The sequence below is a fragment of the Dama dama genome, chromosome 8, assembly GCF_033118175.1.
Source record: "Dama dama isolate Ldn47 chromosome 8, ASM3311817v1, whole genome shotgun sequence".
NCBI lineage: Eukaryota > Metazoa > Chordata > Mammalia > Artiodactyla > Cervidae > Dama > Dama dama.
The window spans coordinates 28917662-28939934 of NC_083688.1; the positions used below are offsets into that span (position 1 = coordinate 28917662).

The window sequence follows — 22273 nt, forward strand, 5'->3', positions numbered from 1 at the left end:
AGGGCATGGATGACGGGCAGAAATCGTATCCAGGGTTCTGCCCTTGGGAAACCAGCTCACTGGGGTGCATGGCAACAGCATGCAACTCCCCAGGGAGAGTACGAAGGTGAACCAGGCACAGTTCTTCCCTCAAATGTATTACTTTTGTTTTTATTTACTTATTGGCTGCACCATGTGGCATGCGGGGAGCCTCACTTTCCCAAAGATCAAATCCGTGCCCCCTGCAGTGGAAGTGTGGAGTTGTGACCACTGGACTGCCAGGGAAAGCCTCCTTCCCCCAAGTTTAAAACAGAACAAGAATAGTTGCTATGTTGTGACTGCTTCCCATGTGCCAGGCCTTTTGCTAAGTGCTTTCCATTTAAACCTCACAGCCATTCTAGGGGTAAGTAGTAGTATTATTCCCACTTCTCAGAAGAGGAAACTGAGGCAGAGAGAGATTAAAGTAGCTTATTCAAGGTCCTACAGCTAAACAGTAGCAGAAAAAGGATTCAGAACAAAGGTGTCTGGCTCCGGAGTCCACATCTCTATCCTACCCCCCCACCCCCCCACCCCCCATCACAGAGCCGCAGTTAGAGGTGCTCGAAGCAGAGGTGTAAGCAAAGAGTTCTGAGCAACAGGCCATTATTTCTGGCTCAGTCTGCAGAGAGGGTCTCTGGGGGCTGGAAGTACGGGAAGTATTTGTACTAAGGCCAGAGGATGAGCAGGGGTTGAAAGGTGAAGGGGAGGGAGAGGGCCTTCACGGCACAGCAAGGACAGGACCGGTGTGTGGAGGTATTGGGCGTGGGGTCTGGGGATCAGGTCACTGTGGGGTTAGAGGAGGGATGTCTTGGTGGATGGGCGGCTGACATTCTAGGGGGTCAGACAGAGAGGAAAGCCAGAAACTTCCCAGAAAGGGAGGCTCCTGTGCTTGGGGTGCAGTGAGAAGCTGCTCGACTGGCGGGGTGGGGCATAGGCTTTATGACGGGGAGACAGGGAGATGACATTGGAGAGGAACTCTGAGATGAGCCCGGGTAGGGCACAGGGTGCCAGGCGGGGAGGCGGCCTGCACCGGCCAGAATTCCACCCCGCAGGAGGGGCGTCTGCCCCAACCATCCCTTCCCACGTCCGCTCCCCTTCTCAGACTGGGAACCCACGAGGCCGGAAACTATCCAGCCACCTCCCCCCACTTCCACAGGCAGGGGTGAGCAGTGTGCTCCCCCACCCAGGTTGGGGCGGGAGGCGCAGGTGAGCCGAGGCAGTTTTCTTCTGGATTCTTAGGAATCTGAAACCTCAAGCCAGGCACACACCCCCAGTCCACTTGGCCCCCTCCCCAGCCTCTTAATGGCTCCACCTGGGGAAAGGTCCGCCTCTGGGCAGAAGCTGCATTCTTCTTCTAAAGGAGAGATTTTCCTCATCTCTCACCCCCCACCATGCTGATATCCAAGAAGTCCTGACATTAGGGAGTTTTCACTTTTTCTCACTCAAATTCCTCCTGCAGTCAGATTCAGGAAGCCAGCACCTCCTCCAGGATTAATCACCCGAAACGCGCCATTTCCATGTCCCCAGCTCCTCCCTCCCCCCATTTCTCAGAATCCAGGTTATTCTGTACCGAAGTGGTGTTTTACTCTGGCCTCTTCTGGGATGTATGGTAGACTTTGTCCTGGCCTAGCCCTGACCTTCTCCCTGCCTTTGGCTCTTGCCTGGCCCTCCCACCTCACATCACCCTGGGGACCTGAGCTTAACCGACCCAACCCAGGGTGGGGCCGGCCAGTCTCCAAACTCCTAGTCTGTGGCTCCAGGCTTTGGTGCATCGTCTTATGTAAGGACCCTTCCCCCCTGCCCCCCCGCTGCCCCACTGCCAGCCCTCACCCAAGGGCTCCTTGTGTGAGCCTGCCTGCTGCCTCTCTGCAGCCAATGCTTGTGCATGGTCCCTGACAACCTTTGTCTCTGCTGCCATGTCACTGAGGAAGTTTGGGTCTGAAAGGAATCAGAGTCATCTAACCCGCCTCCCTCATTTTCTGTGTTGCTGTTGTTGTTCAGTCGCTAAGTCGTATCAGATTCTTTGCGACCCCATGGATTGGAGCATGCCAGGCTTCCCTGTCCTTCACCATCCCCCGGAGTTAGCTCAAACTCATGTCCATGGAGTCAGTGATGTCATCCAACCATCTTATCCTTTGTCACCCACTTCTCCTCCTGCCCTCAATCTTTCCCAGCATCAGGGTCTTTTCCAATGAGTTAGCTCTTCGCATCAGGTGGCCAAAGTATTAGAGCTTCAGCTTCATCATCAGTCTTTCCAATGAATATTCAGGGTTGATTTCCTTTAGGATTGACTAGTTTGATCTCCTTGCTGTCCAAGGGACTCTGCAGAGTCTTCTCCAGCACCACAGTTTGAAAACATCAATTGAGAAAACTTTGAAAAGCAGAATCCAGGTTTCCCAATTGACAGGCCATTTCCTGTACTCCTGCATGGACTTGTACTTAATTTCAGAGGAGAACCTTTGTGGCCATTTTCCCAGGTACAGTGCCCTCTGAACTGAGTTTCATCAGTCTTAGAATTGAAAGCGGCTTCTGAGCTCATCTAATCTAACCTCCCAGTGGAGGAAATTTCCTCTATAGCATTCAAATCAAGAGGTTGGTCAGCCTCTGCTTAAATGCCCCTAATGATGGGAGTCTCATTACCATGTAATACAGCCTGCTCCATTAGTGGCCAGATCCAATGGCTAGAAAACAGATCCTATAATGAGCTGAAATCTCCTGCTATGAGACTTCTTCATCTTTGTTTTTTTTTTTTTTTGGAGCTACCCAGGAATGGATGCCCAGTTACACTCTCAGTGTGTAAATGTCAACTCACCTCGGGAAAGTGGGTCAGGGCAAGATGCTTCCAGGAGGCCCAGGGCCCAAGTAGGTTAACTCCATCTCCAGTGTTCCGTTTCTGTGATGCTGGAGGGGGCAACAGGACAGCCACCTTCAGTTTCGATAGCAGAGATCTCGCTCTGACTTGTGGTTGAGCTGTCAGGGTGACGCTTGAGGGTACGAGGGCTTTGGAATCTGACACTGCTGAGTTGAGATCCTGGTCTTTCGTGAGCTGTGTGGCTGTGAGCCTATTGCTTAACCTCTTTGAGTCTCAGTTTCATCTTCTGACATCTTGAACGTAAGGTGATGTTCAAAAGCCTTGACTATTCTGTTCATGCGAGAGGAGCTAAGGACAGGGAAGCCTGGCATGCTGAAGTCCATGCGGTCGCAAAGAGTCAGATATGACTGAATGACTGGACAGCAAAGTGGTTGGAGGGAGGGCTGAAGCTTCACGGAAAGCCTGTCCTTCACTCAATGCTGCCTGCTGACATCTCGGCCTGCCCGTGTCTCTCTCTGTCTCTCTAGCACTTCCGTAGGGAGTTTCCCATCCGGGGAGAGCAGCGACCAGGGTGCACGGACACCGACCCAGCCCCTGCTGGATTCTGGCTTCCGCTCCGGCAGCTTGGGCCAGCCGAGCCCTTCGGCTCAGAGAAGCTACCAGAGCTCTTCTCCTCTCCCGACTGCAGGCAGCAGCTACAGCAGCCCCGACTACTCACTGCAGCAGTTCAGCTCCCCGGAGGGCCAGGCCCGGTCTCAGTTCAGTGTGGCCGGTGCCCACACGGTGCCTGGGAGCCCCCAGGCACGGCACAGGACGGTGGGCACCAACACGCCCCCCAGCCCTGGCTTTGGCCGCCGGGCCGTGAACCCCAGCCTGGCTGCCCCCAGCAGCCCCAGTTTGAGCCACCGCCAGGGGATGGGTCCGCTGGGAACCGGTTTCCATGGTAACACCGTCTCCAGCCCCCACAGCAGCGCAGCAACCACTCCAGGAAGCCCCAGTCTGGGTCGCCACCCTGGGGCCCACCAGGTTTCCAACCTCCATGGCAATGTGGCCACCACTCCTGGGAGCCCCAGCCTGGGCCGGCACCCCGGGGCCCACCAAGGCACCCTGGCCTCCAATCTCCATGGCAACGCAGTAGCCAGCCCCGGAAGCCCCAGCCTGGGCCGTCACTTGGGAGGGTCTGGATCTGTGGTTCCCGGCAGCCCCAGCTTGGACCGGCACGTACCCTACGGTGGCTACTCCACCCCTGAGGACCGGAGACCCACGCTGTCGCGGCAGAGCAGCGCCTCGGGCTACCAGGCTCCTTCCACGCCCTCCTTCCCTGTGTCCCCCGCCTACTACCCCGGCCTGAGCAGCCCCGCCACCTCCCCCTCGCCGGATTCGGCGGCTTTCCGACAAGGGAGCCCCACCCCGGCCTTGCCGGAGAAGCGGAGGATGTCCATGGGCGACCGAGCGGGCAGCCTCCCCAACTACGCCACCGTCAACGGGAAGGTGTCCTCCTCGCCGGTTGCCAGTGGCATGTCCAGTCCCAGCGGGGGCAGCACCGTCTCCTTCTCCCACACTCTGCCCGACTTCTCCAAGTACTCCATGCCAGGTGGGCCTCCTTCCCCGTTCACCTCTCTTGCTGGCGGATGCTGTCCGCCAGGCAGGCGCTCTGTCCCCGTGTCTATTCTGGCATCTCCTGGGCAGACAGCCTTGGGTGGGTCACTGACCTCGGGTCCTCAGGTGCGTTAGCCGTGTCACAGGAGTTGGAGCTGTGCTCAGAGCCAATGTGCTATAGTCGTGGGAGCTGTGGGGGCAGGATGGGGACGTGGATGTGACCAGATGCCTATGATGGCCCTGCTGTTCCGATGATCATCAGCAACTTCACAGCCACCACCCCTTGCTGAACACGTGCTCTGTGCCAGGCTCTGCGCCATGGTCCACCTTGTCAGTTCTCATGGCCACCTAGCAAAGTGGCTATTATTACCTCCATATTACACATGAGCAAAGTGAGGCTTGGAGAGGTTCAATCATTTGTCCACGATCCCACAGTTAATAAATGGTTTGGCATCCAGACCCTTATGACCTTAAAACATGTGCTCTTAAAACCTGATTGGAGCTGTCTTAGTGCCTTGTCTTGACAGTTTCTGTAATTTAGTGTATCCTGGAAAATACGGCTTCCAAACCTGGACCACCTGCCCCCCGCCCCACTTTTTGCCAGCTGATAGCACTGTTCCCGCCTTTTGATCCCCACTTTGCCCACATCACTAATAATAGATCTGGCAACCAGATGAGATAGGGGAAAAGGCCAAGGGTTAAGCATTTTTACTGGAATCTCGTTTCTACCAGCTCGGCTTAACAGAAGCCTGCGCGGGTTTACACAGTGAATTCTCATCACCAGAACTGGGCATCTTTAGCCGCCACGTAGAGGACTTGTTATCTAAACAAAAAGGTCAAGGCTTCAGCTGATGTGCATCTTTTCAGCCAGATCTCCAATCTGACTTTTTCCAGAGTGACCCCAGAGTCCTGGGGCATCCGAGGAAGATGTAGAATGCAGCAGGCAGCCTGGGATGGGCCCCAGCTGCCCAGAGTCTCCATGTGTCACTCCCGGGTCCTGCCCTGAGCCTGCCAAGTGACACTGCACGACCTTGCTTCCTGCTGCCCACCAGAGACATCTGGTTCCCAGCCCCAGTTCTTGGAGGATGCAAAACTTCTAGTAGTTGGGACATTTCCTGTTTCCCACCATCTTCCTTGCTTAAAATAGCCATGGGAGTCAACACAGGAAGGCACATGGGGCTGCAGCCGCCTCTGACAGCTCATTAGACAGGCAGCAGCAGCCCTGGGGCCTGGGACTCTGGAGCAGAGAGAGGCAGCTTGCAGAGTTGTGGGGCCCAGCTGCCTAGCCCAGAGGCCCTGTTCTGTGCACAGCTGCCAGGAAAAGGAGCTGACCTTCCCCCTGTCTGTCCTCCAGAGACAGATCCCAGAAGCCTCGCAGAATGTAAATAACAAGGTGAAACTGACTGGACTCAGCCCAGCCCTCATCTCTGGTCTGTGCCCTGAACTTTTTACAGTGCTGTGAGCACAGGGTCCTCTGCTTCAGCCCCTCCCTAGAGAAAGCAGGGGAAACCTACAGATCTGGAATATTCCTTTTTCCCCCTCTTCCCCCATCCTCCCTTTTGTTTCCTTTGCTGTCAGAAAATGAAGGAAGAGGTTGGTGAGTGAGTCCCACATGTCCTTATTCCCAGCCAGGAAGATACGATGTAGCTGACCTCAACTGGCTATTGCATCTTCTTACCTGGGAACATCTAACAAAAGCCTTTTGTGGACCATCTGTGTAACTTGGGCAAGTCGCTCCCCTTCCAGGAACTTCACATTCCTCACTTGTAAAGTTAAGCAGTTGAATACGATGCTCTCTCTCCAGAACATCCTATCAAAGCATCCGTAGTCTGCAAAGGGTCTGGGGTGGGGAATGTCTACCAGAGAAGTGGGGTGTGTGACACTCGGTAGACAGCTTCTAGTTCCAGGCCAACCCTTCCTCTATTTATCCCAGGTAGAACAGGAGCGATCATTTTGTTCTAAATGAGATTTTCCATGTGGGGAGTGAGGAGGAGCTTGGGGAAAGTGGACAGAAATGTGTTTTTCTGCTCTCATCCTCAAGGTTATTATGATGAAGTGGAGAAACTGAGCCCATGGAGAAAGGGACTAGAAGGTGGGAGAGAGCTTCAGGAAGGATTTAGTCTGACTCTTCTAGAGAAAGGGCGAGGTGGGCTGGAGTAGGACTCTCGCTGGCTGGGGGAAGATGATGTTCAGGCGCTTAAGCAGGAGGACAGCTGCGTGACCCACAGTGGTTGTTGGGAGATGGGGGAGGAAGCAGCTCGAGGCCCTTTCCAGCAATGCTCTGATGAGGTCTGAGCAGATCTTCCTGTGTTAGTTTCCTAGGTCAGCCATGACAGAGGACCACAAACTTGGTGACTTAAGGCAGCACAAGTCGCTTCTCTCAATGTAGCTGAGCTGGGAAGTCTAAAGTCAAGGTGTTGGCAGGACTGGCTCCATCTGCAGACCCTGAGGGAGACTCTGTTCCAGGCTTTTCTCTTTGCTCCTCATGGTGGCTGGCAGTCTTGGGGTCCCTTGGCTTGTAGACACGTCTCCCCACTCTCTTCCTCCGTCTTCCCATGATGCTCTCCCCTTTGTCTCCCTTCCTCTTTTTTTATGAGGACATAAGTTATATTGGATTGGGGTCCACTCTAATTCGGCACAACTGCATCTTAACTTGGTTACATCTGCAAAGACTATTTCCAAATAAAGTTCCATTCACAGGTCCTGGGGGTTAGAATTCTAACATATCTTTTTGGGGGGACAGAGATGGAGACTCATAACACCTCCTGTCCTTTCCTCCTTTAGACAACAGTCCTGAGACACGGGCTAAAGTGAAGTTTGTCCAAGACACTTCCAAGTATTGGTACAAGCCTGAGATCTCCAGAGAACAGGGTGAGTGTTGGATGATACTGAAGGTCCTGGGGTCCATCCGAGGTCACACTGGCTGCTGTCCACCTTGTCTTCCCTGGGCAAAGGATATAAGCAGACTCACTCCTCTCTGCAGTGGTGGTGGTCACAGAGAGGAACTGGCCCCAAGCTTAGACAGTAAGAGGCACCTTCCCAAGGCCAAGGGCAGGGAGCAGGAGCCATGGTTGTAGACAGTTCCTTAAAAGCTGCAAAGTCTTGATTTTCCAGGGCAAAATGAAAGGGCTGGCTGAGATCATGTGGAACCTTAGCCCTCCATCTGCATGATGTGGGAGGTTTCTGCACATTTTATAGAAAAACATAGATGGGGCTGTGGGGATGGAGATGAGAGGCATCGGCTATGAAAAGTCTGTGTGGATGTAGGGCAGGGTGACTTCCAGCCACGGGTCAGATCCGGGCTGCTGCTTGTTTTCATAAATACAGTTTTCTTGCAGCATCCTATGCTCAGTCACTCAGTCATGTCAGACTCTTTGCAACCCTATGGACTGTAGCCCGCTAGGCTCCTCTGTCCATGGGATCTTCCAGGCCAGAATCCTGGATTGGGTTGCTATTTCCTCCTCCAGAGGATCTTCCCGACTCAGGGATCAAACTGCATCTCCTGTGTTGCAAGTGGATTCTTTACTGCTGAGTCATTAGGGAAGCCCCATCTATTGGTTTACTCACTGTCTGGGCTACTTCTGTGCTGTGATCGCAGCCATGAATAGTTGCAGCCAACACTGCATGGCCTGCGAAGCCTGAAATATTGACTGTCTGGCTCTTTACAGAAAAATTTTGCTGACTAGTGTAGGAGGACCCTTAGGAGTGTTTACATTTTAACTTTAGGGGCTCTCATCTCATCTGAGAAAGAGTGAGATTTGAGGCCTGATAAGACCTAAGTGAAGTTGTTGTTCAGTTACTTTGCGATCCCATGGACTGCAGCATACCAGGCCTCCCTGTCCCTCACCATCTCCCAGAGTTTGCCCAAGTTCATGTCCACTGAATTGGTGAAACCAGTGCATCAGTTTTTCATTTCCTCTTCTCTCCTGATTCAGCTATTGCCCTCCTTAAGGACCAGGAGCCAGGGGCTTTCATCATCCGTGACAGCCACTCCTTCCGAGGAGCCTATGGGCTGGCTATGAAGGTGTCTTCGCCCCCTCCGACCATTATGCAGCAGAATAAAAAAGGTAACACCAGCTTGTCCAGCAGGGCTCAGGACCAGGGGGTCCCTGCAGTCTCTTTAGGTCCTGATCTGTTAGAAGGACCAGGGTTGGGGGTAGGGATGCGGGGGGTGGGAGGGTAGGATGGGATGTGCAGGTCTCTTGGTTCTCATGGGAGCTGGTCCCTGCTAGTCAGACTCTTCAGAAAGATGGGTCTTCAGCTTGGTGATGACCGGGGTCAGAGAGCAGGGGAGCAAGAGGACTGGAATCCTGTGACTGAGTTTCCATGAGAGGTGGCTAGCAGTGGTGGTCTCTCCATCCCAGGGTTCTGGCCATATTATCGCTGTGAACCTTTCTCCATCACAGCCCCACTCACTGGAGAAGTTGGGAAGTGGTGCTGGGAGGTGGTGGTGGGGATGCCATGAGCAGTGACCCATCCACATTTCTTTCTCTTCGTCGCAGGGGACATGACCCACGAGCTCGTGAGGCATTTCCTGATAGAGACCGGCCCCAGAGGAGTCAAGCTCAAGGGCTGCCCCAACGAGCCAAACTTCGGTGAGCCACCCCTGCCTCCGTCCCCACGGTCTCAGGCCTGTCCTGGCTCCCCTGCTGCGGCTTCTATCTTGTCACCCTTGTCAGAGATGCAGCAGGGAAATGCACCCTGACTCCCTTCCTCTGTGCTGTGGAACTTTCACTCGGCCAAATTCCTTTCTGTTTTTGTCCCGCCCCACGGGGACCTGTTACTGTGATCGGTGGAATAACAACTATTAACAAAGGCTGCGACGTGAAAACCACGCTGTGTGCTAAGTCGCTTCAGTTGTGTCCAACTCTTTGTGACCCCATGGACTGTAGCCTCTCAGGCTCTTCTCTCTATGGGATTCTCCAGGCAAGAATACTGGAGTGGGCTGCCATGCCCTCCTCCAGGGGATCTTCCCGACCCAGGGGTCAAACCTGCGTCACTTATGTCTCCTGCATTGGCAGGCGGGTTCTTTACCACTAGTGCCACCTTGGAAGCTTTATTATATAAAGCCACCTTAGGTACTTTATATCACTTCTGGTCTCCTGACCATCCTGTGTGGTAGGTGTCACGGTCCCATTTTACACACGAGGAAACTGAGGTTCATAGCACTTAGACTTACCAGGGACACATATCTTGTAAGTTCCTGAGTGTGGATTTGACCCCGCCATCCTCTGACACTTCTGCTACACTCTTCTGAGAGGGTCCCCGGCAGCGGGAGGGATGTAGGAGAGATGCTGGGTGTAACTGTCAATAAAGGAAAGCTGTAGGGTACCCTTCTGATGCCCAGAGTGAGCCTTTAGAATCTTCCCCCTTAGATCTTGCTAACAAAGAGAGATTGAAGTTTCAACTTTGTGGGTGGGATGAGGGAGAGGTAATAAAGAAGTGGAAGATTATGGGTTGGGGGGGGTGGGGTGGGTGGGCTGATCCTCAGTGCCCGTGGCCTGCTCCTAATAACATTGCCGCTGCCGGGCTGTCTCTCTCTGTAGGATCTCTGTCTGCCCTGGTCTACCAGCACTCCATCATCCCGCTGGCCCTGCCCTGCAAGCTGGTCATTCCAAACCGAGGTAGGAACCTGAGACTCCTTGCCCTCCAAGCGCAGCCTTGCGCTGGCCTCCTCTGTGTCTCAGCCCCCAGCCAGCTGCTCCAGAACGTGGGCCAGGCTTGGAGGAAACGGGTCATGCTGCCAATCTGGGGAAACTCGAAACCACTCTCCGCTTTATTTTTTCTAATAAAAAAAGAAGAGAAAGTTCACTTAAAAGCTTAATTCCAGAAATACACATAATTGACTTGCCAGATTGTTCTGGAAAATCCTCTGGAGGTTTTAAGAATTCATCCCTGTGTCCTCAGAAGTAAGCTTCATCCCAGGGGAGGTGCTGGAAGCAGGAAACAGCCATGGCGGGGAGGACCATGTCCGGCGGAGGAGATGGGCATCAGTGGGCAGGGCCAAGGGAAGGGGGAGGGGAAGGCAGAGGTAGGCCATGGGGCGTCCAGGTGTCTAATGGAGACGGGAAAGTACACTCGAGGGATCGCTTAGAGGGGGAGGTGGCTGCACTGTGCGTGGCTTGGGAAGGAAACAGGAAGCCTGAGATGTCCCTGGAGTTTCTGGTTTGCATGGCCAGGAGGGACCTGGGGCTGATGTGAGGAGCCAGCTCTCTTGACTGTGGGAAGTAAGCGTGGACCCCAAGAGCCTCTGGACATACAGGGCGAGAATTTGAGTGACATTGGGGCCAGCAAAGGAGATTTTTAGTTTTTCTGAGAGAGGTGCCTCATCCTTGGAGGAGGGCCGATGGACACCCCAAACTCTTCAATGACACAGGCTTCCTTCATACAGCCCCAGGTACGTGGGGCTCCCACGAGGGGAAAGGAATATGCCTGGTCATGAACTTGAGCTCCAGGAACAGGGAACTGGGGTGTCTTCTCCCCATGCTCTCTGTCCAGTAATGGAATATACAGAATTGTGTCTGGGACTTGCTTTCAGTCTCTCTTGGAGCTGCTGGGGTTATGTCCACAGTTAAAATCTCCAATATTATTTGGCAATTTCTGTGTATCGAATCCAATTCATTGAATTATTAATGATAATTGACTGTTATTAACTTAAAAGTTCAAATATTATTTAAATAGTCCCATTAACCATATGATTTAGACACTAATTAAATTGTATTTCTAAGGAATTTACCAAAGTAACTTCACAATTATGTAACTGCTATTTATTTACATCATATAAAACAGTGGTTCTCATAATATGGTCCCCAGAGAAGCAGCATCAGCACCGCCAGGAACTAGTTAAAAATGTAGATATTCTCGAGCCCCAGCTAATCAGAAACTCTGGGGTGGGGCCCAGAAATGCATGTTTTAACAAACCTGTATACCAAAGTCTAGGAAATGCTGGCATAAATTGTGTGCTAAGTTGCTTCAGCTGTGTTGGACTCTTTGCAGCCCTATAGACTGTAGCCCACCAGGCTCCTCTGTGCGTGGGATTCTTCAGGCAAGAATACTGGAGTGGGTTGCCATGCCCTCCTCCAGGGGATCGTCCCAACCCAGGATTGAACTTGCATCTCTTATGCCTCCTGCATTGGCAGGCAGGTTGTTTACTACTAGCACCACCGTACTCAATTCTTATTACTGTTGAAATTATAGTTGTGCTGCCTTATGGTTTAATGGATTAGAGTGTTTACTGGTTTACACAAAGACATATTGATGCAAAGCAACCACATCAATGGCCACTTGAAGGCTTGCTTTTTGTTATTCAGGGACTAACACCGTTTACGGAGCATCTCAAAAACCCAATGAGTGGGTATTCTCATCTTCACCTCTGTTTTGTAGATAGCTGATAACTGCCTGAACCTGGTTCTGTGGGACCCCAGAGCTCCCAGCCAGGATACTGAATTCTGAGAGCAATCGTTGCACGTTCAAGCTGGACACACGTGCCGACTGGCAGGGCTGGTTATGAGAAGCAGTATCTGTTGCGCAATGTATTTGCAGAGCTAGCCTGAGGCCCGGCCAAGCCTGTGCTTCTTTCCAGCTCTGGGGTTTTAATTACCGGCTGAATTAAATTTTTGTCTCAGACCCCACAGATGAGTCGAAAGATAGCTCGGGCCCTGCCAACTCAACCAGTGACCTGCTGAAGCAAGGGGCAGGTGAGTGGGCACCCCAGACGGGATCCCTGCCCAGACCTTTCCTCCCCCTGGCCCTGGACCCTCCTGCAGGTGCAGGCTGAATGTCTCTCCCAGACCCAGAGGTCTCCAGGGAGACCACATTTCTGTGTGCGATGCGTTGGTCCAAGGCTGCTGCCTTCTCCCTGAAAAGAGGACCTGGGGATGGTCCCCACCCATGTCGGCCCCCATGACTCCCCCTCGGGTGGGTTTTTCCCCAGCCTGCAACGTGCTTTTCGTCAACTCTGTGGACATGGAGTCACTCACTGGGCCGCAGGCCATCTCCAAAGCCACTTCCGAGACCCTGGCTGCTGACCCCACACCAGCTGCCACCATCGTTCACTTCAAAGTTTCTGCCCAGGGAATTACGCTGACTGACAACCAGAGAAAGTAAGACTCTTCTACTTGCTTCTGTGTTGGGCAACCCCACCGCCCTGTGACCCATCTATCCATACATGTACCAACCCACTCACCAGCTGACTCTTCCCTTCTGCCCATCTAACCACCCATCCATCCACCCACCCATCCACTCATTCACCCATCCATCTACCTGCCCACCCATCCATCCACTTGCTCACCCACTTACTAATTGATCTATCCATTCCTGTATCTATTCATCCCCCATCCATCTTCCCCACCCATTTTTCCCTTCATTCATTTATGTCTCCCTCTCTCCGTCCATCCATTCATCTGTTCATCCATTCATTCATCCATTCTTCTTTCCTTCTGCAAACATGCCTGCATTGGCTATATAGCTATAAATACAACTGGTAGAAGTCCCTGCTTTCTGGAGCAGAGACCCTCTCTCTCATGTTCTCTCCCCAGGCTCTTTTCTTCCTCCTCCAGGGTCCCCCCATTTCTCATTCCTCAAGGCCAGTTTCTTCCTTCTTTCCCTAGTCTCTAGCATTTGGGACATGTTTCTACGACACATCTCTCTGTCCCTGTGCATTGCTTTATGTCCCCAAGGGGAGCAGCCCAGGCCCTTGTGCTCATCAGGGAGAGGTTGTGTTGACCTGTGACAGTCACAGGTGGTGGCCTGGCCTGCGGGGGGGGGCGGGGAAGAGCAGTCACTTCAGCGCTTACTGTTTATCTGATGCGTGTGCCACAGGCTCTTCTTCAGGAGACACTACCCCCTCAACACCGTGACCTTCTGTGACCTGGATCCACAGGAGAGGAAGTAAGTCTCTTGTGGACACCTGCCCTCCCAGCCATCTCTCCAACCCTGGAAGGCTGTGTGTGTGCATCCATGTGTGATTGTGTGCACATGTGTGTGCACTCATGTGTGTGCTGCAAGTGTAAGTGTGTGCACTCTTGGCTCAATTTGGGGATCTGCCCGTGTCTGTGGGACTGTGAGTGGCGTGGCTGTGTTGGCATCTTTTTGCGTTTTCCCCCACAGATTTGAAGCCCCTCCTGGGGACTCAAATGCCTATTTCCACCCCTCTGACCTTGCAGCTGCTTCCCTCTCCACACTGGGGACAGCTCCCTGGGAAGCAGGCCACGGTGCTCACTCCATCGCTCCACCATGGACACCTCCACTCCATGTAGTCTTTAGAGACCCTGGTGCCCTGGCACCGGGGCTGTGTCTTCCCCAGGGGTCTGGGCTCTGAGGGGGACGTGATGGTTTACGCTGTGTCCTCGCTCTCTCCCTAGGTGGACGAAGACGGAGGGAGGTGCCCCTGCTAAGTAAGTGTCCTTCTCCCCCACCCGGCTGGCTGGTTGTTGTTGGCTCAGGGGGAGGTGGGTGAGGGAGCAGGTTAAACTCCAGGACCAGGTGGCAAGCAAAAGGTAGCTCTGGAGAAAACCTGGCCCAGGCAGCCAGGTCTGTGACCTCCTGCCTGGAGCTAAAGGCCTAGCCTCCCGCCTTATCCCCGTCCTGCTTCCAGAACCAGACCATCAGAGACTGAGGAAGGGAATCGAAAACCCAGAGTTTTATTGGGAGGTGATGGCAGTGGGGCAGGGGTTGTTTAAATGATTTTTTCTGCCCCAATCCTGGCTTCCTTGACTCCCTTTCCCGCTTTCCTGGTGGACTAGGCCTCCTCATTGGACCGCACAAGTCTGGGAGGTCTGAATTCCTTCCAGAATTCCAGGGATTGCCTTGTGGCCCTTTGGTCAATTTTCCATCCATTTCAGCATTTTTAAGTGCTTCCAGGGAACTCAGCCCTCGGAAAATTCAGACCAACCAGGAGGCTGGCTCTGCCCTTGGGTGCCTGATGTTGGCACGGTAGATGAGAGAAGTGTATAAATGGACTAAGGTGCTGCAGTGATTTTCAAATTGTGTTCTAAGGAACCCTAGATTCCTTGGGTGTAACTGGGCTGCTTGAGGGGAGGAAAAACTCTGCTGTGATTTACGGTATTTATCAGCATGAATCAGAGTTTTTCTCAGTAAAACAAAACAAAGCATGGGAATAAGCTGGCTAATAAAGTTGACGTAAGACTCACTGAGGTCTATAATTCCACCTTGTACTTTGTTAGGCGTATCCAGACAGCCCCATTTTTTCTGAATGATTGTATCATAGGTTGATGTTATACTGTTGAATTGTTACATTTATTGCCATAAATATTGTTGCCTTTACATATCCAGACTTCATATGAGATTGGCTTTAGAGAAAGGAAATTTTCACTGTTAAAAAAAGAAAATTACAACCACTGCTGAATGAGGCATGTCAGGAGGGGACAGCTCACATCTGTGGTATCATGAGGCAGAGTGCTTCTAGGCAGGGAGAGATTTGGGGAAAAGTGTTAGTAGCTTGGTCGTGTCTGACTCTGTGAGACTCTATGGACTATACCCTGCCAGGTTCCTCTGTCCATGGGATTCTCTAGCAAGAATACAGGAGTGGGTTGCCATGCCCTCCTCCAGGGGATCTTCCCAGCCCAGAGATGAACCCGTGTCTCTTACATCTCCTGCCTCCTGTATTGGCAGATGGGTTCTTTCACCACCAGCGCCACCTGGGAAAAGAACCTGTATTTAAAAATAGGTCTTATAAGACAGGTAGACATGGGTGCAAGGAGTAAGAGAGAGCTGTTTTCATGGGGATGGGAAAGGGAAGCCGCCAGACTGCAAGCTCCTGAGGGCAGGACTGTGTCTACTGCATAAAGAAAGAAGTGAAAAGATGGAGGCAGAGAGATGGAGAGTGAGGAGGAGGCTCAGTGAAGCCACCATGGTCCAGATGAGTAGAACTGACCAGCACTGGCACGATGAGTCTCCCCCTGGGGGTATCCAGAGGGGCTGTGAGGGATGGAGGAGACGTCTCCTGGCCCACAGTCATGTACAGCAGCAAGGAGGTCCCGGTGTCCACTCCCTCTCGAAGCTTGCCTCCCTCTGTCTCAGCCGCCTCTGAGACTCACAGAGTTATTAGGGTCTCTGTGTCCCTTCTGCCATCCGGGAGGCAAGAACTCTCTGTTTGAAGGGTCTTCTCCTTCCTCACCGCCGGGCCCTGCGAGTGGGAATGGGTCAGGGACTGAAGCAGGTTGGTCCCAGGTCTGGAAATTCCTTATTTAACAGCAGGTTTTATGTGGAGCTTCCTTATGACTCACCTTGCTGAGGCCCAGGAGAGCTCAGGGCTGGACCAGGGTGAGGCCAGCGAGATGCCCTGGGCCCCACATTTAAGGAGGTGCTTGCTCTCGGGTGCTTGTCATGCTCCTCTCCGCCCTCGGGGCTGAGGTTTCTTGCCTGCATCCACTCCTCCAAGCCGAGAAAGAGCTTGGGCTACGGTTGAGTTGGCCCAGGGACCTACGGAGCTGAAATAAACACCAGGGGAGGGCAGGTGGGCAGTGTTCAGGCCTGAGAGGTTGACGGGCTCTCATCTTGGCAGAAGCGAGCTGGGGTGGGCTCGCTGTCACGCTGGCAGCTTGGAGCCGCTCCCTCCCTCTGCCCTCCGCTCCCTCCACTGCACCCCCCACCCCCTCAAGGCTGGAGAAGGGGATCTGGGGAGTGGTCCACAGCCCCAACCTTCCCCACCTCCTGGGCAGATGATCACCCCAGGCCTCTGAGCTGACTGGGTCGATTCAGCACCTGAAACACATTTGGGAAGAGCAAAGCTGTGGGAAGCCCCCTGTGTGTGTACGTGTGTGTGTACACACGCATGTGTGCACGGGATGGCAAGCCAGACCCAGCCTGGCTAATTTTAGCTGCTGTGTCCAGTCCTGGGCGAGGGGTTTCCATTGGAATCCCCAGCTGTCCCGATTTCCCCATCCAGCTCTAATTAGCAACGTGCCGACTGGGAGGGGACTTGAGCTCACATTCTGTTCTCTGCGCTCGTATTTTTAACTCTGTTTTGCAAAGAGAGAATGCTCGGTCACTCCAGTCCTAGTGTGGGGAGTCGGGGTGGGGGAACAGGTGTGGGGTCCTGCCCCCTCCCATTCTCTAGACCACAGAAGAAATGTGTGTGTATGTGTGTGTTTGTGTACGTGTGTGTGTATGCGGTGGGGGACAGTGGCCCCCTGTTCTTTGGTCTCCCTGACCCTCTGGTGTCTGAGGACGAGCCTTTTGACAGGCAGATGGAGTTTTGTTTATGTGTTGTGTGTAAGGACATTCGGCCAGGGGTGTGGCAGGGACGGGCTGAGAGAAGCTGGTTTAGGAATGTTCCATTTTATTTTTGGTGTCATCCCCACCTCTTGCTGTCTGGTCTTGTCGTTCGTTCGCCTCCACCACCTCCTCCTCCTCCTCGCCTACCCCCCGCCAAGGGGAATTTCTGCTGACCCTGAACAAGTGACATGCCATCTCCAGGTGTGGGTTTCCTTGCTGGTGAAGGGAAGAGAGGGTTTCTTGTGGGCATCACCCTCAATGCCCAGTGCTCGGGGAGGTGGAGAGAGACGGGGAAGGGAGCAAAGATGAGCCTGCTCTCCTGGGTGCCTCTCCAAGGCCCGGGGTTCCTCCTCCTCCCCACTCACACCTGTCTCCTATCTCCTGCCCCTGCAGGCTCTTTGGTTTCGTGGCCCGGAAGCAGGGCAGCACCACGGACAACGCCTGCCACCTCTTTGCTGAGCTTGACCCCAACCAGCCGGCCTCCGCCATCGTCAACTTTGTCTCCAAGGTCATGCTGAGTGCTGGCCAGAAGAGATGAGCCCCTGCCACCCCTTGCCCAGGGCCAGGGCAGTGGGGATGGGGCATGTGGGGAGGGGACCCATGAATCCTGACCATCCTTGAACCCAGAAGGAGGACTTTGGGCCATTTTGGAGAAGGAGAGAAGAAAGTGTCACGTGGGGAGAGGAAAGTGAATTGAGCGGGGAGGGGGAGAGAGAGAGTAAGAAAGAAAGAGATGGAGGAGAATAACTCAGATTCCCCTGGGGAGATGGATACTGCAAAACCCCCAGAGCCTCCAAAACTTACCAGGTCCACCTAAATCCCCCTCCACCCTCTGATGGAGCTCCTCGGGGGAGACAGGACTGATCTCCTTGGAGACCCACATTTTGAATGAAAATGGAAAAGCTCTTTCTCCCTAACCCAGCTGCTTTGCAAGGAGAAATCCCATGGAGAATCTTTCTCTGGCCACCTCTGGGGTAGATCACCAAGCCAAAAAGAGCCTGCATGGGATGTCCAGCAGCAGAACTTTTGCTTCTGAAAGTATCTCAGACCCCAGGCACCTAAGGTCTCTTTGCTTTGCCTCCGATGTACAGTTTGTGGGTGTGTTTATGGGGTGTATATATGGCCACGCCCACATCCTCACTCACTGATTTCTGTTTGCCTCTCAGCTAGAATTATAAACAGGTATACTTGTCCCCTGTGTCTGCACACACATGTGCACACCGTCCAAAGCAAGAAAGAGTCGGGGATGGGGTGACAGGGCAGCAAGGAGGGGGCGTAAGTCCGCTTCCCCAGGGGCACCCGGCATTGTAGGTAATGGACTTTCCTGGTCCCTGCACCTGCTCTAACAGCCTTCGGGGCCGCCAGCCCCTTCTCCTCAGCAGAGACCCCCATGGGGTGGGGCTGGCCACGCTGCAGCGTTCCCCCTGACCTGCTGGCACCTGGAGGCTGGGACGTTGGTTTGAGGAGATGAGGACAGATGTGTCCGGGGCTTTGGGGGAGAGACCCCTCAGGAAGGGTGGCTGCCCAGCTCGGGGAGCCTTTTCCGAGGCGTGTGGCCCAGCCTCGGGGCAGGCAGGGGGCTCCCTTCGCTTCCAGTCCTCAGCCCCTTCTTGGCTTTCGTGTCCCAGATCAGCCGTTCTCAGATGTGCCCCCGTGTTCAGGATGCCTTTAGGGTGCTGTGGAACGGGCCTTCCTGCCCTGCCCTGTTCTGTCCTGCAGGGTCCCCGTGTTGGGGCTCATCCCGGGACCTGCTTCTAGAAGCCCTGCTTGGCGAGACCCAGGGGAGACCCCTGTAGTTCCTGTCCCCCCTCTGTAAGGCTGTGGAGGTCTAATTTTGCTGGGCTGCCCAGGGGAGCTGGCCAGAGCTCTGGGGGCTGCTTGCTGCACACCACATGGCCTGCTCTGACACCAAAGCCTTGCTCCCCACCCTTCTCCCTTGTTTCTCCCCCAAAGCCCAGCTGCCGTGGACCGGAGGGCAGAAGGCACACATTTAGGTCGAAGGGCCGAGAGTCCAGCTGGGCAACTGGGAACCCCCTGACCACCACCCAAGCACTCTAAGCCGGATGGAAGAATCCACCAGGACTCCATCCTTGAGTAGATTCTTAAGCCTCTGGGTTCCCTAGAGAGAGGCACTGTACTGATATATAAATATATATAATATATATGTGAGACATACTGACAGAATCTGTAAGCTAATAAAATATAAGAAAAGGTTAAAAAAAAAAAAAAAAGAATAGGCAAATTGACAAGAAGTATTTATTATTTTCCCATACTGCTTTGTTGCCTTCCTGGCATAATCCAATCCCTGTCCCTCTCTGTGTTCCAAGCAAAGCCTAAAAGGTCAGGGCCTTCATCCTTGGAGCTATCAGGGGTCTCCTTGAGCAGGCCTTGGCCTTCCCTAGACTCTGATGGGGGCTCCGCAGAGAGGGAGTGCATGCGTTTCACCCCCTTCATCCCTTCTCATTTTTGGCAAGCCCAGGCCTGGCTGTCAGACCCCAGAGATGACGGGGGAGCTGCCCGCCTCCTTGCGGGCCCTGCAAGGGCAGGTGCGTGAGCCTGCAGGGACAGGGGTGCGCGTGGTGGGCGTGGGTGACGCGTGCGTTTGTAGTTTTTCTTTTCCAAGAAGCTGTATCTGTGTGGACGTTCTGTTTCAGGGAGTTGGAAAGGAGAGCGTCTGAAGGTGGCGGGGAGCATCCCCCTCCACCACCCCACTTTCCAAAGATGGAAACCTTGATCTTGGTGACCGAGGTTCATCCCAGGGGCTCTTCCTTCTGAGGCCTTCAAGCCAGACACCCCGATTTCCCCTCTTTCATTCCCTACCTAACCCCAACTGTCTTCCCAGACAGAAGAGGATATTCCCACCTACTTCCTTTGTAAATCTCCCACTGGACTGCCCGGGGACTCTTTTCCTCCTGGTCTGGATGGCTGGGCGGAGCGTCAGACCCCTCACACATGCTTTTCCACCGCCCACCAGCAGCCCACCACCAGGAACGACCAGCCAGACCCCACCCCACTCAGGCCTGGACCGTGTGCGACTCTGGGAAGGCCCCAAGAGATGCTGGAAAGCCGATCCACCCCCTGCCCCACATGCTTCTGGAGGGAGCCCGTTTTCTAGCATGTGGCCTGTCCAGAAGAACGATGGGGAAGGGTTACCCCAGTCTCCACCACAGCCTCACCTGGGGGTCGGACAGCGCTTGGGAAGACACCGTAACCCTCCGTGTCTCACAGGTTAGGCCCGTGCACCCTGCACCCGTGCACACAACACGCACGCGCACACACACACACACCACACCATTGCATTGCAGTATGTTCTTGCCAAAGATTTCCTTTAAAAGAAAGAAGCACTTTTAATAATTATTGTTATTGTTGTGTAAATGTTTATCCTTTTTTCTCCCCACTCCTCCCCCTCAGTCGTCCTTGCTGTTGTTTATTGTTGAATCTGTTCGTCAGCCAGGAGAGTGCCATTTCTGGTCTTGAGAGTGGGCTGGGGAGCGGGGGATGGGACAGGGGCTAGGAAGCGTAGGCAGGAGGCCCCGGTCAGCTTGGGAGGCAGGGATGGAGACCCCAGGCAGACCCCAACCTGCATCTTGTTGTGCAGCCAGCCCTCTGAGGCAGTCGGGGCCTCGCGGTAGCTGTCCTGTATGGTATCTGGCGGGGGTGGGGGTAGGGCAGGGAAGTGACAGCCCTCCCGTTCAGCAGGGACAGAGGCCCAGCCAGGTTTAGGAGGCCCTTCCTAGATGGAGCCAGAGGGGAGGACTGGGCGTGGGAACAGGGGAGAGGTGACCTCAGAGGGGAAGTGGGGAGGAAGGGAGCTGCTGGATGGAGCTCCAGGGGTGAGCGATGCCCCTGCCCTGCGATTGATCGTGGTGTTCTGGCTGCCAGCCAGGTGTTCCAGGGACAGAGACTTTGTGTCCTAGATTTGGGAAAGGCCTTTTGACCCAGGGCCTCATTGGAAGTTCTCCCACAGCAGTTCCAGATGCTTGTGGACTGGCAGGATTCCTTCTCCCCTGGCAGGGTTTGGAGGGATCCCTGGGTGTGTCAGAGACAGACAGGATGGGGTGGGGGCCCCATGGCTGCGTGACTATAAGGGGGAGCTGGTGGAACAGATGTGATTCTCTGAAAGGGGGTCCCAGGAGGGAGATGGGCTGGGCATTCTTCTGCCCACTCAGATGGGCTGAGCAGAGGTTGGGCAGACCCCCCCACACCACCCAGGGGTCAGTGGACAAGTCTGTGCCTAGAACGGTGTCTCTGCTCCCTTTTCCTGCATTGTCACCAGCCCTGCCTCCTGGGCCTTCTCCCCTGCTTTGGTCTTTTCCAGCTTCAGAATCTGGGGGAGTCAAGGGGGCCAATGTGTTTTCTAAGGGCTTCCTGCTGCCTCTACATCTCCCCACCCTTGGGGTCCTGGGAGAGGCTGGGGGGCGGGCAGCATCCTGGGGCCACTCCTCACCCGGGTCCAGGCCCCGGCATCCTGAGACTGGAGTGCCCTGGGCAGTGGTAACACAGAAAGTGTGTGCGCGCGTGTGCAAGTGTGGGTGTGTGTGTGTGCGCGTATTTTGCTTGTCTCTTTACGGGACTTAGGAGTTGGGTTGGAGGTGGTGGGCAATGGGATGTCAAGTTCACTATCACCCAGTGGCAAAAGGAATCGGGAAGCGAGGCTTGTAGGGTCCCCTGACTGGGGGAATCTCAGCGTCAGTGGCAATGGGGGTCAACCACACAGCGGTGCTCCTCTGTCCTCAGATGGCCGAAATGTTGGAGGGCCTCTGTTTACTTCCCACACCTGGGTGCTTCCCAGCGGCAAGGTTAATTGTAGAGAGACAGCCCACTTTTGTTTCTAATCTGTGTTCAGCAGCTGGAGACTCTTCTGTGTGCCCACGTGTGGTTCGTGTCTGTGTGAGAGAGAGCACGTGTGTGCGGGCATGCCGTTTCCCCACCTCTCTCCTCTCTGACATGCCATTCAAAACAAATGTAAGGAATTCCTTACCCCGACTCCTGCCCCTGCCTCCCAGACCCTCTGCAGGAAAAACCCAGCATCCTCCCGTTCCCCTGGCTGTGTATTTATATAGATGGAAATATACTTTCTATTTTGTATCTTTGTGCCTGTAACCTCTGTCACCTTGTATAAACCCTGATGTACGCGACTTATCCTGGATATGAATGTATTGTACACTGAAGCTGTTCCACTCCTGTACAATGCTCTGTTTCTTTGCAATCCATTGTATGGCTTTATAAATGATAAAGTGAAAGAAAAATCCGTGTGTCATTAACTAGCTCTGTTGTTGGGAAAGGGGATCTGTTGCGTCTCCAGTGGGCAAAAGAGTGTCCCACCCAGGCTCCGGAACTGTGGTGGGCTTCGGGGATGCTGCTGGGGATGACTCACCCCAAGCTCTCCCAGAACTTCCCCACCAGCCAGGTCTTGGGTCTGATTACAATGAGTTTTTCAGACTCTTAGCTAGAAGAGAAACTCAACTCAAACTAATTTAAAGGAAAAAAGGCATTTAATGGCACACATGGCCAAGAAGTCCAAGCACAGCTGAATCCAGGTGCTCAAATGGTAGAGGCAGGAATTTGTTTCCAAATTTGGATTAATTTTCAGGCAACCTCTCTCCC

At 53.9% G+C, this 22273-nt stretch overlaps 1 protein-coding gene across 6 annotated transcripts in view; it reads left to right on the forward strand.

Moving 5' to 3' along the window:
* The window catches only part of TNS1 (tensin 1), a 207976-nt gene extending 186059 nt beyond the window's left edge, over positions 1-21917 (forward strand). For all 6 annotated transcript variants that reach the window (XM_061148780.1, XM_061148781.1, XM_061148782.1 and 3 more), the window contains 10 exons: positions 3358-4424; positions 7214-7300; positions 8365-8496; positions 8932-9024; positions 9976-10053; positions 12055-12126; positions 12363-12531; positions 13250-13318; positions 13792-13824; positions 17060-21917. In XM_061148780.1, the coding sequence (XP_061004763.1) occupies positions 3358-4424; positions 7214-7300; positions 8365-8496; positions 8932-9024; positions 9976-10053; positions 12055-12126; positions 12363-12531; positions 13250-13318; positions 13792-13824; positions 17060-17204 (1945 nt within the window). In that variant the 3' untranslated portion in view covers positions 17205-21917. The remainder of the gene's footprint in view (positions 1-3357; positions 4425-7213; positions 7301-8364; positions 8497-8931; positions 9025-9975; positions 10054-12054; positions 12127-12362; positions 12532-13249; positions 13319-13791; positions 13825-17059) is intronic.
* Positions 21918-22273: the final 356 nt, after the last annotated feature.